Genomic DNA, 15208 nt, shown 5'->3' with positions numbered 1-15208 from the left:
AAACCCAACATACAAATTTCCTTGTTAAAGAACTGAACAGACTGTCCACCCTATGAAAAGCACAATGGCACCCGAGTTCATAAAACACCTTCCTATCAATGGCTGCCTGTGTGTACAGCCCAACATTTCCAGGTTTGTCCAAAGCATACAAACTGCTATAACTTAATACCACAGGCAACTTCAAAGTGTTGAAAATGAAAAATTTCTGAGATCCCTTTACAGCTTCAGTATAGGCTCTACTGGGGGTGATGGGGCCCATCTGTCAGAGAAGGGGAAGAGCATCTCCAGCCATGGGCTGGCCAGGCTGGCAAAGAGGCTTTAAACTGAAGTTGCCAGCAGAGGGGAACCTCAATCCATCCCACTCCTACCAGTCTGGTGCCGGTGCCAGTAACAGATGCCCAGAGCCTGGAGAGAGGACACAGGGCAGCACGAGAGCACCTGAGAGCAGCACAGAGGAATTCCAGCCAGTAAGTCAGCTTCAGCAGAGGCCCAACCTAAATGCCTCTAATGTAAATGCACGTAGCATGGGGAATAAACAAGAGCTAGAACCTGCAGGGCTATGACCTTACTGCCACCACAGAGATGTGGGGGATGGCTCCTATGGCTGGAGTGTTGGAATGGAAGGGTACAGGCTCTTTAGGAAGGACAGGAAGGGGAGAGAAGGAGGGGGGTTACCCTCTGTGTCAGTGACGAGCTACATGCGTGGAGCTCTGCTGGGGATGGGTGAGGAGCCGACTGAGAGCTTATGGGTCAGGATTAAAGGGAGGGCAGGGACGGGGGACATTACTGGGGGGGTCTACTACAGGCCACCCAACTGGGAAGACAGAATGGATGCTCACCCTCTGTAAACAGATAGCAGCAGCCTCACGTTCACAAGCCCCGGTCCTCACAGAGGACTTCAACCACTCCGCTGTCTTGGAGGGACAACACAGCAGGGCATAAGCAATCCAGAAGCCTCCTGGAAGGCACTGATGACCACTTCCTTCTCCAAGTGACAGAGGAGCCAATGAGGAGAGGTGCTGTGCTGGACCTTGTTCTCACCAACGAGGAGGGGCTGGTGGGGAATGTGAAGCTCAAGGGCAGCCTTGGCTCCAGGGACCACAAAATGGTGGAGTTCAAGAGCCTTAGGGCAGCGAGGAGGACACACAGCAAGTTGGCCACACGGGACTTCAGGAGAGCAGCCTTTGGCCTCTTCAGCGATCTGCTTGGCAGAGTAACATGGGATAATCCCCTGGAGGGAAGAGAGGCCCCAAGAAAGCTGGTTGATGTTCAAGGATCACCTCCTCCAAGCTCAGGAGCGATGCATCCCAACAAATAGGAAGTCAAGTAAGAACTCCAGGAGGCTGCATGGATGAACAAGGAACTCCTGGACAAGCTCAGACACAAGAAGGAAGCCTACAGAGGGTGGATGCAAGGACAGGTAGCCTGGCAGGGATACAGAGAAACTGTCCAAGCAGACAGGGATCAGGTTAGGAAAGACAAAGCTCTGACAGAATTAAACTTGTCCAGGGACATCAAAGGCAACAAGAAATGCTTCTGTAGCTATGTCAGTGATAAAAGGAAGACTAGCAAAAATGTGGGCCCCCTCCGGAAGGAAACAGGAGATCTGCTTACCCAGGATACGGTGAAGGCTGAGGTACTTAACCACTTCTCTGCCTCAGTCTTCACTGGCAAGTGCTCCAACCACGCTGGCCAAGACACAGAAGGCAAAGGTAGGGACTGGGAGAATGAAGAACTGCCCATGTAGGAGAAGAGCATGTTTGGGACCGTCTAAGAAACCTCAGGGGGCACAAGTCCATGGGACTGATGAGATGCATCCACAGGTCCTGAGGCAACTGGCGAATGAAGTGGCTCGGCCACTATCCATCACATTTGAGAAGTCGTGGCAGTCCAGTGAAGTTCCCGCTGACTGGAAAAGGGGAAACATAACTCCCATCTTGAAAACAGGGAAAAAAAAGAAGACCCAGGCCAGTCAGTCTCACCTCTGTGCCCAGCAAGATCATGGAGGAGATCCTGCTGGAAACTCTGCTAGGGCACATGGAAAATAGGGAGGTGACTGGTGTCAGCCAACACGGCTTCTCTAAGGGCAAATTGTGCCTGATTAATGTGGCGGCCTTCTACGACTGAGTTACAGCACTGGTGGACAAGGGAAGAGCAACTGAGGTCACCTACGGGGACTGGTGCAAAGCATTTGACACTGTCCCACATGACATCTTTATCTCTAAACTGGAGACATGGATTTGACAGATGGACCACTCGGTGGGTAAGGAATAGGCTGGATGGTCGCACTAAAAGAATTGTGGTCAACAGTTTGATGGACAGCAGTGGTGAGTGGCGTCCTCAGGGGTCAGTGTTGAGACCAGCATTATTTAACATCTTTGTTGGTGACATGGTCAGTGAGGTCAAGGCACTCTCAGCAAGTTTGCTGACAACACCAAGCTGTGTGGTGTGGTCACACACTGGTGGGAAGGGATGTGCCATCCAGAGGGACCTGGACAGGCTGGAGAGGTGGGACCGTGTGAACCTCATGGAGTTCAACAAGGCCAAGGGCAAGGTCCTGCATGTGTGTCGGGGCAATTCCAAGCACAAATCTAGGCTGGGCAATGAGTGAATTGAGATCAGCCCTTTGATGTTGATGCTAGCAGCAATTCTAAGAAGGCTAAGTTTATTTTGCTGCATTTGAACAAGTCATCCAACATAAGCTGGTTATAGCTCCCCAAAACTCTATTTCAGACACAACAAACAGAATTTGTCCTCTAGTCTAAACTCCTGTGGTCACAGACCACACAGTATCGGTGAGGACAGGCAGCAACTGCTTTCTGAAAACCCTGTTTTATCACTATTTCATTTTACAGCAAAATGCAATCACTCAACTTTGCCAAGCTTCCCTGGGCCTGCAGAGTGCCCAGCCAAGTGAAAACCCAGACATAAGCGCAAGCCCAAGGAAAAACCTTGCCATGCCCCTTATGGATAGAAGAACAGAAAAAGAGAAATGGTAGGTAGGTAAAAAGGGAAGGTGCTTGTTTACAGGATATGCAGTCATTTATATTTAGCAGTTAAATGTTCCATGCTGCTGGTGAAAGACAATGAGGGAAGTGGCTGTCAGATAGGTTAACCACCAATTTTAATCTACAGTTTCAGTATTGCTGGGCAGCTGTTTCTGGGAAACTATACTAGGATGCAAGACAGGCAAGAAAAACCCTAATCATTTGTTACCTTATCCCAAAGAACAAGAATCAAGTATTGATGTCTTTTCTCTGAATAACATCTACTAAAGGGTAGTATTTATCTCTTTCACGTCTTCATGGACCCCTGCTTGTCTTAGCCAACTAAGATTTTGGCATGCCTGTTTAGCATCATGTGAACTAGACTGTCATCATCTCAGGCCTTCTTTTGTGTACATAAATTTAAAAAAAAAAAAAAAAAAAAGGAAAAAAAAAGAAAAAAGCAGCTTATTTCCTTGATGTGGCAGGATATATGAATTAATCAGGATTCAAGGAAGTCTGAAGTGATTATTCCTTGTATTCTTGAAAGATGTGCATTCAGATGCTTTGAAAGATTAATCTCGCAGGATCACGTTCTCAACCTTCCTATCACTGAATTCATTTATGTTAATAACACACATGTGTCCCAAGAACAGGAAAGAACAATCCACAGCCTGAGTAACACAAAAAAAGGATGAGAGTTAGCTCACTCCAGTACAACATAGCTCCAACTGTGGTCAACAGAGACTGTTCCTTCAGCTTCACCAGGAGCTAAATCAGGCTTTGAAATAAGGCAACTGGAGAAGTACCACTGACCTGGGCAACAGTCATACTGCTGACTACGACTGAGGGAATGAGATCCCAATCTGTAACACCATGAGTGCTTTCATTTTAGTCTCTAGGCTGAGCATTTTCATGCTGCCTTGAACAAGAGCAGAGCTCTGGCATCTGCAGTGGACTGGTATTAGAGTTTTCCAGAAAAGGTTTAAGTTGCTGGCTTTAAACTATAAAGCTCTTGATGATTTGGGCTTAGTCATAAAGCAGAGATTCCCCAGGCAGGTTCCTGGCCATGTCCCCTGAAAGTGGAAAGACATGCTGGAAACAAAGGGGCTACACGAGAAGAGTGACACAAATGCCCATGGGTGCCATCGTGTGTTAACACTGCAGGTACACTACAAATTTTTTTTGCATATTTTTTTTTTTTTTTTAAAAAGAAGGTGACCTGAGGAATATAAAATCACTTGATGTGTATTTTGTACTTAGTTAAAAAAAAAAGGGGGGAAACTCTAAAAAAACTTCAAAAAACCCAACATGCTCCCCCCCAACCAAAAAAAACCCAAAACCCAACTGAAAAAGCCCAAACCAGAAATATTACAAAATGAGTAAATTTTCAAGACAAGCATTCTGCATCATTACATTTTCAGGGAAGCTCAGGGGAAGAAATAACACACACTGAAAAGAATTCCTTTTCATGAACTATATGACAAAAATTACTCTGCAAGAAACCTTTTCCATGCTAGCTGATCAGAAGGGGTAGGTAGGGAGGAGGGAGAAGGTGCAAGTCTCATGAAATTTTACCAGTAGCTAATTAAATACATGGCTTCTAATTTTATCATCATGGACCTCAGGTATATGATTTATTACACCAATGTAAAATAAACAAAAACAAAGAAACAACACAAAACCCAAATAAGGAAAAAACCAAATCCTTTTCTCTAGGTAAGAAAAATACTCACTGATTCAGATCACTGATTTTCAACAATCCTAACAAACTCTGTATGAAGTAGCTCTTTCTTTCTACCAGTATCAGAAGATGTAGAAGGCTGAAGAGGAAACAGAAGTTAAACCAAACCATTTAAAAATACAGTACTGTGACAGATTTTATTTCATGTTTTTCACTACTACATGCTTACTACCCCTAGGAACAGACATGCCCTTTTTGTTTGGTTGGTTTGGTTTTTGTTGTTTTTTTTTAAATGTATATTAAATGTTGACCTAAAGCTTGCTGTACCTTGGAAAACCTGGCTAAGGAGTTAACTGCATGAGTTTTTATTTAAATAGATAAGCACTTAAGTTTGAAAATAAGACAAATACAAGTGAACAGGAAAATTAAATTACAAATTCAGTTCATACAAATACCTCTTATTCTATGCACTAAATCCTGTTAATTAGCTGAGATATTTTAAAAATTCTTAAAATACTTATTGAAACATTATTTACAAATTATATAAATAAATTCTAGGTCACTTTTAAATTAACCGATACAACAAAAAAGTCACCTTTTTGTACTGAGTGTACTAAAAATGTTCTTGTTTATTGATCATAACCCAGTTTGCAGTATAAAACGTTTGTTCACTTACATCAAAATGGGTTCAAATAGAAGGAAGGTAGGTATCGGTTTCAAAAGAAAACAAAACAACATTATAAATGCTTAAAATCAATGAGGCTTCTTAATGTTCTTTTCTGCACAGTTTGCAGTCATTTTTAGAAGTCCCTTCTACAGTATTTGTCTTGTGAACAGGTCATCTCAAAATAGCAGAGACATAGTTTTAGCAAAGGGAAAATATTCAGTACATTGCTCACACTTCACGAAGACCTTTTACCAGGAGGGAAAGGACAGAGAACGGAATGTCAGTGGCCAGCACAAGCCTTTACAACATTTAACTTAAAAGGCAGCATTTATAGAACTAATCACAGACTATACACATCCTGTACTGAACAGCAATCAAAGGACTGGAAAATATACATTTAGGAAAACAAGAGACCGATGGTTTTCCATTACCTTTGTTAAAATTAATGCTTTTCTCCTTGTCTTTTGTTTTAAAACCAGCATCAACACCATCAACAACTACAACTACCTTTAACATAATATATGCCAGGTAACTACTGTACGTGAGAAATGTGCAATAAAAGGAGAGAAAACACGGAACTTCCTATGCAGACACATGAAAATATAAAGCCATACAGATTCCAAAGTGCCATGAATACCAAATTCAAGTGATGGTTTATAGCATGTAGGAAAGAAACTAAATGGAACTTGCTCTATGGGTTGCCAAGCCCTTCAGCTGTATCTTCAGTTTCCCCTTTGGCTGCTTTGGTGAGAATTTCCATCCATTTAATCTGCAGTTCTTCATCTTCCGCGCTGAAATACAGAGTTTGCTGGGACTGGCAAAGCTTAAAAACATGCTTCACTTCAAACTTCTCACCAGAACCTGGTAAACTAACTTCGTATCCAGGCAGAGGAATAGGACGTGGGCTCCGTCCATCCTAAAGAAGAAAGAACAAATGTGAAAATTCAGCAGCAAATGGTATTTGAAACAGGAGGAGAGGGGTTATCCTGTGCAGGGAAGAAAGCTTTCCTCTCAATGGGATTAAAGAAAAGCCTGTTTCAAGCAGTTGAAAACTCACTTAGAAGCAGTACGATGTGATTGGAGATGCATTACCCCACACTCCAGACAAGGTCACCAAACACACGCTCAGGCTAAGCAGCTACACCGCAACTCTCATCAAAGCGGGGTGTCTCTGGGTGTGCTGCTGGCTGACAACCCTCGGTGCCAGAGCTACAGCCTGCCCCGAGCCACAGCCTGCCCCCCTGCCCCGAGCCAACAGGCACCTACGTGCCTCCAGAAGCACACAAATGCAGTTCCAGAGTACACGTGCATTCAGCTCTGTAGCGTAGAAAACAGACAAGAGGCAGTACTGACTGCTTAACTTAAAACAATAAAAGGTAAAGACTTATTGGTGCTTTATTCTTTTTTTAACAGATTCTCTTTCGCAGTAAGAATACAGATCCAGCAGTGGCATGGCTGGGGATTTTCATACAACTTCACATAACTTATGCACATTGTCATTTACAAAAAAAATCTCTGCATTAGGTACAGGCAATCGGATCCAGTTGAGAACAGTTCAGCATAGTCCCTTTTGAACCTCATGGGACATTTCTAAGACTGGTTAAAAGGAGACCAATAAGCAGAACAGGACACTGAGAGACACAAAGACCAGGGAAGAGACTTTGAAATAAAATTTCTGATTTGAAATCAATCAGTAAATCTTCTCAGAAGGTCTTGGGTTATTTATGATGTCTTTCAGAGTTGTCAAGGAAGTCTAAGCTCAGATTCTTGAACAACCTTTTAAAGGCCAGATTAACTCACAGATCTAAGGAGCAACACAGCTCTGTAACAGTCACATCTTGAACATCAACCAACTCCTCTACTAAGCTCTCAGGAAAGGCATAACTTGGCAAGGCAGGGTGTGCCATGACCAAGCAACATATTTCAATGGATGCCAGCAAAGCATTTTCAAAGGCGGGTCCCCAAACTGAAGTCTAAACCACAAGGGATCAAATATCTCTAAGAAGCTGTTGCCTCTTGTAGCAGCTACTTGTGTAGCAGCCTCCTACCGAAGCTAACAAGGCACCCCACAAAAAGCTGGCACTGTAATTCTTTTGTCACCCCACACTGAATGCAGATGACTTAGTAAATCTGGAAGGAGACCACAGTTCTGAGAAGAATGGCAAAAAAAAGAAATCTACTTTTCTAACACTTAGACTAAAGTAATTCAAGTTTCAGAACTGCTCACATCAATGCAAACGCATACATTGACTAAAGGAGTAAAAAGTACAGTCAAAAATGTGTCTACACATTTTATTAAACCCTGATTTATTAATCTACTATTCATTACTGTTATGCAAAAATATCAAGAGTCCATCTGCTTGAAGCACTATTCAAATAGATTTATGGCAGCTTTAGGTCAAACACTAAAGAATTAAGTTCCTATTTGAGTATAAGTAGTTGTCTTAAAAGCAGCATACAATTTCTAGACCCTGACCCCACAGCTGCATCCGTATGAGCAGGGAGGTCTTGCACATGCAGAAGTTTGAACTGGCATCTACAGAGTAGCTCTAGACCTGCATAACAGCAGTGCTAAAGCAAGCAAATATGGGACTGATGAACACAAAATGCACCAGAGCACATGCAAGCTCAACCATGCCTGCTTCACTGGTCTTGTTTTAGAAAAATACACACTCAGACTTGTCACATATACAACTGGAGGTTGTCCATGACAATGAAGAATGGTATCTTTTGTAGCCAAGAAGTGCAGCATAAAAGCAAACTGATGTTTGAATTGTACAATGTTACACCTACCCAACACGTGCAGACACAGGCAAATTAAGCAGACTGCCTTTGGTCTTGCTTCCTCTCTTTTCTTAATATGATGCCTTTGTCACTTTCTCTGTACCTGCCTGATCCAAAAGGAAGGGTTTTAAATTATCTCTGAACAGCTGCACTACTGACAGGTAAAGGCAAAGCACTGAGCCTCAAGTCATACCACACCCGCAAACCAGATGTCTCTGAGGGACCATGAGCATCTCTGTATTTCCTCTGACACAAAGCCCTTCCCCTCCTACCTGGAGTCCAGCAAATCCAGGGGCTATTCTGCACCCACAAGGAATTTGGCCCTTACACCAAGCATGTTAGTAGGATTTACAGGCCTTACAGAGAGATAAACTTCATATTCAATTTTTAAGAGCCTACTGGATTTGGCTGGTTGAATTATGTGGATTCCTTAAAATATTTCTGTATGCAACATACTAGGGTTGCGTATCAGTATTTCATCAAACTACCCAGTGCTGAGAAGAGCTTTGGTTTAGGGTCGATTTCAATCATTTTCCCGAGGTAGTGAGTGACACACAAGAATCTACTGGATGTATAATACTGTCAGTAATCACAAGCACTGTGCACTCATCCTGACTCTAAGCAGCATAACACCAATGGGTTATTTATCTGGGTAATTACAGTGACATTTATTTCTCTATTACAGCCATTACAACACCCTGGGTTTAAGATTTGGGAATGATAGCTCAATTTCATCATACAGGCACTTCTATTTCACGCACCCTTCCATGCAGACATCCCTCTCACACTGCACATCTCTTTGCAGTGTGTAAGGTGTCTTTCACAAATACACAGAACAATAGCCACCCACTATCATCTTCCCTACTACTTCTGAGTAGGCTTAGAAAATGCCTGTTTTTCTCACCCAGGCTCCACTCTTTACCAATTTATGATCTAATCCCAACCTTGTACAAACCGTCGAGACTCTGTGACTCAATGGCACGCCAAGATGCAAAGCTCTGCAGGACCAGGAAAAACAACAGGCAGAGTTTTGTGCAGGACTGATTAAAGCTTCACCTAAACAGGGTCAACAGACAAGCCACAAAAATACTTCTCTGAAACCCCGAGCTCAACTTCAAACTCATCTACTCCCTTATTTTCTAGGACTAAATCACATTTACATGATAAATAAAAGATTTTTCTTCAGAATTTATAAAGCAAAATTTTCTCTTGGATCAAACCTGGTAATTATTATACCCACTAACTCTCATTATACTACATTTACCCTCTGCATTTCTTCAAAATTCATGACTTCTCTAGGTAGCTGGGACTCCTTTCCTTAACTGCATTTCTCAGAGCTGTGGAGGTAGCTGTGCAGTTTACAAGGCCAATGGGGGCCAAAGCTCCAAGTAGAGCCCTTGGAAAGACAGACTAATTTCTATAAAACTGCTGATCCTTAAGCTTGAGAAGTTCTTTGTTTATAAGCAAACTCTTATAATTCCACTCAGATAAATATGATGAGCAGCTGCACAAATTCTGTCTCAGTTTGAGGACAGCTAAAACTGGTGTGATTTCCGTACCTAAATAAGGTGTGAATTTTATCATCATGCATGAAGCCTCATGCAAGATTAAACCATGAACACTCACGGGGAATAATTCATTCTCCTGGAACAAGAATCTAAAGCAAAAGTACTATTTCCATCTTCGCTGGCACCTCTCCTTTGGTGTGAGGGCCAGTGGTGCAGAGGATGAAAGCTCTGTAGGGCTTTTACTGTATCAGAAGCTCCACATTCAGGTTGGTTTACTTCTTCCCAAGAGGCAGTTATTCCTTCTGCTTTTAAAAATAATCCCCAAACTTTCAAGCTCCTATGTTCAAGTTTCACTTGGTCTGTGTTTCAAGAAAGTACCATTGTTGGCAATATTCTTCCAAAAGGCATCTTACTTTTAGGCACCAAAATGCTTCTTTGCAGGACAAACAAAGTTTGTAAGGTGTGTTGACATGGTTGCACAGAACAAAACAACACCTGAAAAAATAACACTCAAGCACATGAGTGGTTCCTGACTGATTCCACTCAGGCACCAGGAAAGAAGCTCTGGAAGAGATTTTTCTCAGAAGTCTAGTGTATACTATGTAAAACAGAACTAACAAGAACTTTGGGTTAAGATTAAGGAATAAGCTTTGCTTCATAATTCTTTCCTTCAGCTGTATGCATACTGAAAAAAAGTATACGAGTGGGAATGGCAGGCCCTTGAAGAAGGGATTACTTTTTGTTGTTAATAGTCTCAGCCTGCAACTAGTGATTCCTGATAGTAAATCTTAGCTTGGTTATTGAATGTGAGATAGATCAACCTTGTCCGGTATGCTTTCTTGCCACTTCATTGGGAGATTTATTTCATACCTGAAATAGTTGAGAACTATTATTGAGTTATAGTTGAGAACTATATTGAGAACCTCTAAATTTAACTGTTGTAAAATCGACAGCCAGTGTCAAAAGCACCCTTTTCCCCTAAAAAATAGGATCCTACTAATAGCATCAACAGAGGCTCAAGATCAAATTTGGCAGGGCATGGAGCAAGGAACATAGCATCTGAAGCACAGAAGCTCCTCCAGCTTCCAACCTTGGCTTTGCACCACTGTCAGGAGGGGGCCTGGAAAATCAAGCATCATTCTGCCGTGCACTAAATACAGCTGATTTATATCCCATGGGTTATTATTTGTGCTGTCCCGTGACCATCAGCTGGGCGTTAGGAGAAATTCTCTTTCTAGGTCACACAGTGTAAGAGGCGTTGCTTCCTCTCAGCTCCTCACTCCAGTCTCTCTTAGATGACGTATGTGCTCCTGGGTGAGAAAGGTGAAAGAACTTAGACCCCCTCTCCCTCTACTCTCACTCTCCTTCACTAAGCTTGGCTGTGTGAGACGTTCTGGCTTGGTTTGTACGGGTACAGGGCTTGCACTGGTCCTTTGCTGAAGACAGCTTTCACATCATTGAAAAGTTATGCAGTGACAACATTCCCTCTGCTTTGCTTTTTAAAGCTTTTTTCCTTTCCCCAGACTCTGAGATCTAAAGATTGGGTTTCCTGCATTTTAGTGCCTTGTTTGAGGCCATTTGCTTTTTCAACTTGTAATTTCAGTCCTGCATCTCCTGTCAACTAGGAGTGAAGGCAGGCAGCTCACTTCCCGCGGGATGAACTGGAAGCTTACCCAGCATGGGGTTTGAATCCCAGATGAAGCCAAGTGGGCTGTCTGGAGCTCCACATCCAGGCTTTCAGCCTCTTGAGCACTATGCTTAAAACATTACACACACTTTTTTAAAACCAAAGGTGTTCTTGCTGACAAGCAGCAAAACCGACTTCTAAGGACAATGCGTGCTTCCTGTCAATCGTTTGCTTTACTTTGAACAGCTTTATAAAGTCATGGGTAATATTTAGTTCCCAGACTGTTCCTAGCCACAGCCTACAAACTGATGCTAACAAAAAGCAAACCCTTTGTATCACTACAGTTACGGCAGGATAATGGTAAGCTGAATTCAGACTCATTTCTTCTATCCCACTCAGGAGATAAAACAAAGTTGTATGTAAATGTGTCAAATGCCAAATACAAAACTGGATATGGGGGATCTCACTTCAGCATTGTCATTCTTTATCTTCAGCACTAAGAAAGCCTGGCTGATATTTCTATTTTGGATATTCTATCTTGGATATAGATATTTCTATCATCTGACTTTCATCACACATGAATGCTGGTTAGCTTCAACAGCACACTTTAAAAAAAATGCTTACCACAGTAATTATTTTAAGTCAAGATAAAATCACACGATGCAACGACAAGGAGCTTTACCAAACACAGCTCATTTTTCAGGCTAAAGAACATTCATCTACATTTCCACAAATTCATCCACCCTCTCAACCCAGAACTACGTTTTAAAACAAAGGAAAGCTTGAACCAGCAATTGCAATATTCCAACTGCTTTACAGCTCTATACATTTAATGGGAAAGTGCTTTCCCTAATAAAGGCTAATAAAACCTTTGAATATACCTGTTTGAAACCTCAAAAACCCCCAGAATATAACCAAATTATCCTAGTTTTGTCCTTTTTTGTTAAAAAATGGAAAAGAAGAGCTACAAACTTAAACATGTGCTCACAACTCTATCAGCAGTAACTACAGATAACAAGGAAATCTGAAATCTCTGAGGCTTTGTACTATATTCAGAATACCAAGTTCATTTTTGTTGTTGAAACCAAGCCAAATCCTTTGACCTATTTCTCAGCTTGACATATTTAAACTTAGGCTTTTTTTTTTTTTTTTCCCCTGAATGTCTTTTTACCTGGCTACTTCCTTGCAGATACAGAACAAGAGGTTCAGTCTTGGGGATGGTCACCCACATTTTGTACCAAGTCTTCCCTTTTTCAAGGAACTGGAGGTAGCTGCTGAAGAGGCTGTTTTCAGCTGCTAAGATGTTTTGCTTCTGGATGAAGAAAAAAAGAAAAAAGCTGTTTCCACTGATGCATCTTGTTATTATATTAATTAAATATACTTAAGTGGTCCAGTCAAATAATACTGTAGGGCAAACGTTGGCGAGCCCATAACTGAACAGAAGTTTAATCATTATTATATACCATCAAGAAATAGCACAATTCCATGTAATAGAGGCAGACGCTGAACTGCTGTTCCCAGCGGACATGAAGTTAAATTCCACCTCCACTGGGAATGGTGATTCAGATGATAAAGCTAGTTTCTTTCTTAGCAAAGTAGGCTGGGAGATGATTTCAAATTAATGTAAAAGGTGTATTAACAGACACTCTTGTGCACGGATGCAGAGATGTAAGCCAAATCAGAGACCACGAGGGCAACAAAAAACTGAAACAAAAGTTTTGTCTTCTGACAGAAAACAAAGGAAAACAAAATTCCTCTTCACATTAGACTTTGCACAGAAGTCTCCTGGGGCATCTTCTAGTAACATCTGTAAATCTCCTCTGCTCTATTAAGCTTGTTAGGACAGTTTAATGTAAATAGAAGGGAAAGAAGACGACCAACTCTTATCTTTCATTTTTATACACCTACTTCCTTGCTTCTTACCTGATCTTCAAAGATTTAGCAGAAGGTTAGAAGCCTGAGCGTATGAGGGAAAACTGATTCTTTTCCTTGGGATTTTACAGTTTTTTGCTGTAATCTGCTTTCTAAAGTAAAGCCATAGGTCACATTTCACTGGTTTGCTTTTTGACTTTTCAGATTAACAGAGCTCTTGGCTGGGTAGGTGTAGGTTTTCACTTTACTGGCGAACACCTCTACTGAAACAGTGCTAGAAAGTTTATCATGAGATACTGTAGACTATACGGATGCCTATTAAGAGCTCATCATCTGTATGCATAGCTGTAGAGTATATCTGAAGTTCTTGATGGTATCAAGGTCCAGATCCAGAATCTTCTCTGTGCTCTGCAGACATGGTAACTTAGGGAAGGACAGTGTGCTTTACCCTGCTTTGTATTTCTGAGATTCTGGATGTGTTTGGGTACAAAGCTGACAAAGCACCTGAGCAGCAGAGTTCACTCTGGGACACCGTGCTAGTGTAATTTTACCTGTGTAGATACATTTCGTAGCCTGGAAAGATATATGAGATGCTGGGAAGCAGAGCCTGGCAGGATAAGAAGACTATATGAGGAAGCATTTATTACAGGAGCTCTGGATATGCACTGGAAGGTTTACATTTCTTACTCAGAGACTAGCTCTTTTCCACATAGGTTGGTTCTAGCTAGTATAACAAGGCTAGGAGGCAGCCTGATGGCTCTGAGGGGTGGCTTCCAGAAAGATGTTTTTCAAGGTAAGATGTTTTTCAGGGCAGGCTGCAACTGTTCCCCAGTTTTCCATGCAGTGCTCAAAGCAGGATGGTGTAGGTCAGCATATGAGGGGGGAGGGTGATTTGCACTGAAATTAAGTTCTCAGTTTGTCAGTGGCTCTTTCAAGAATCTGATGTCCCTGTAGGTTCACTTTCAATTGAGATGAACATCCTCTTTTACACATGTAGTGACTTCTGGCTGTATTTCACAGGCAAAATAAATAAAAACCTTTTCTTCAAGGTGGCCCATGAAAAGTGTGGCACGTAATGGTACTCACAGCTCTGCCCGCAGTCTAAAAAGAGCATTGGTAAGAGAAGGTTCAGTTGTTGTGGGTGAGGATAAAACAAATCAGTTTGCAAATACGTTTCTTGTTCTTGTAAAAAATAAGGGTAGGATGTGCTGCTATCATGGTATAAAGCTTGGTGACATTTGTGGCAATTGTGATGCAGTAGTTGACACAGTAGAATTTGTGTAAGTCATGTCTTGGAGAAAAGAGTCTGCATTATAGCAGGTTTGAGAAAGCTTCAGTGAATCCTGACAGTCTTTCAGAAGGATGCCAAGCTTTTGCACATTCAACACAAGTTATAGGCCAGAGGGTCAAATATCACCATTGGAAAAAAAAAAAGGATAACCAAATAACTTTATGTGTTTTAAATGAATACAGGTTTTTGTGGTTGTTTTTTGGTTTTTAGTTTTTTTTCCAAAAAAGAGACACTCACAAGGGCAGCTAGCACACAAAAAGTTTCTTAGCTAAATACTGTACCTCTGCAGCTAGTCTTTTCTTCTGTTCTCCAACTGCTTCCACTCCAGAGCTGCATGAGCTTGCTGGCAACTGCAGAAAACACTCTTTACACACTCGATTATGACGGCTATTATCTGCAAGTGGTTTAAACTCGGAGCATTTTGCGCAGATCACCTGTATCAGAAAGATGGTGCTTTGTTAGCCATCATTAAAACATAACCGTTCTCCAAAGAAAGTGACTTGCAGAATGGTTGTTAGTAAAGCAAAATCCTGAAAACTAATGTAAGCATAAGTTAGAGCCACCAATATAGTACTTGCTTTATTTACCGCCATTAATAATTAACATTTTTGTGATCCATGCTGTGTACCAATACACCTAATTAAAGAAAACATATGCCTTTTGGGAAATACTTTGTGATTAACATCATGCAAGTTTGCTTTTCTTATAAGACTTTATGAGTCAAAAAGGGCTACAACAAAGGTTGACAAAGCAATTAGTGCTTTTTAATGCCAATCATAAAATGGTCTAGA

The 15208-nt window shown here is 41.7% G+C and overlaps 1 protein-coding gene across 3 annotated transcripts in view; it reads right to left on the bottom strand.

Moving 5' to 3' along the window:
- Positions 1–4846: 4846 nt before the first annotated feature.
- FGD3 (FYVE, RhoGEF and PH domain containing 3) overlaps positions 4847–15208 on the bottom strand; it is a 111326-nt gene continuing 100964 nt past the window's right edge. For all 3 annotated transcript variants that reach the window (XM_074914287.1, XM_074914289.1, XM_074914288.1), the window contains exons 17-19: positions 14699–14851; positions 12426–12566; positions 4847–6251 (exon numbers count right to left, since the gene is read on the bottom strand). In XM_074914287.1, the coding sequence (XP_074770388.1) occupies positions 6027–6251; positions 12426–12566; positions 14699–14851 (519 nt within the window). In that variant the 3' untranslated portion in view covers positions 4847–6026. The remainder of the gene's footprint in view (positions 6252–12425; positions 12567–14698; positions 14852–15208) is intronic.

This window comes from Athene noctua, chromosome 10, assembly GCF_965140245.1.
Source record: "Athene noctua chromosome 10, bAthNoc1.hap1.1, whole genome shotgun sequence".
Lineage (NCBI taxonomy): Eukaryota > Metazoa > Chordata > Aves > Strigiformes > Strigidae > Athene > Athene noctua.
The sequence above is the reverse complement of the archived record's forward strand: the minus strand, read 5'-3'. Positions and strand labels throughout refer to the sequence as shown.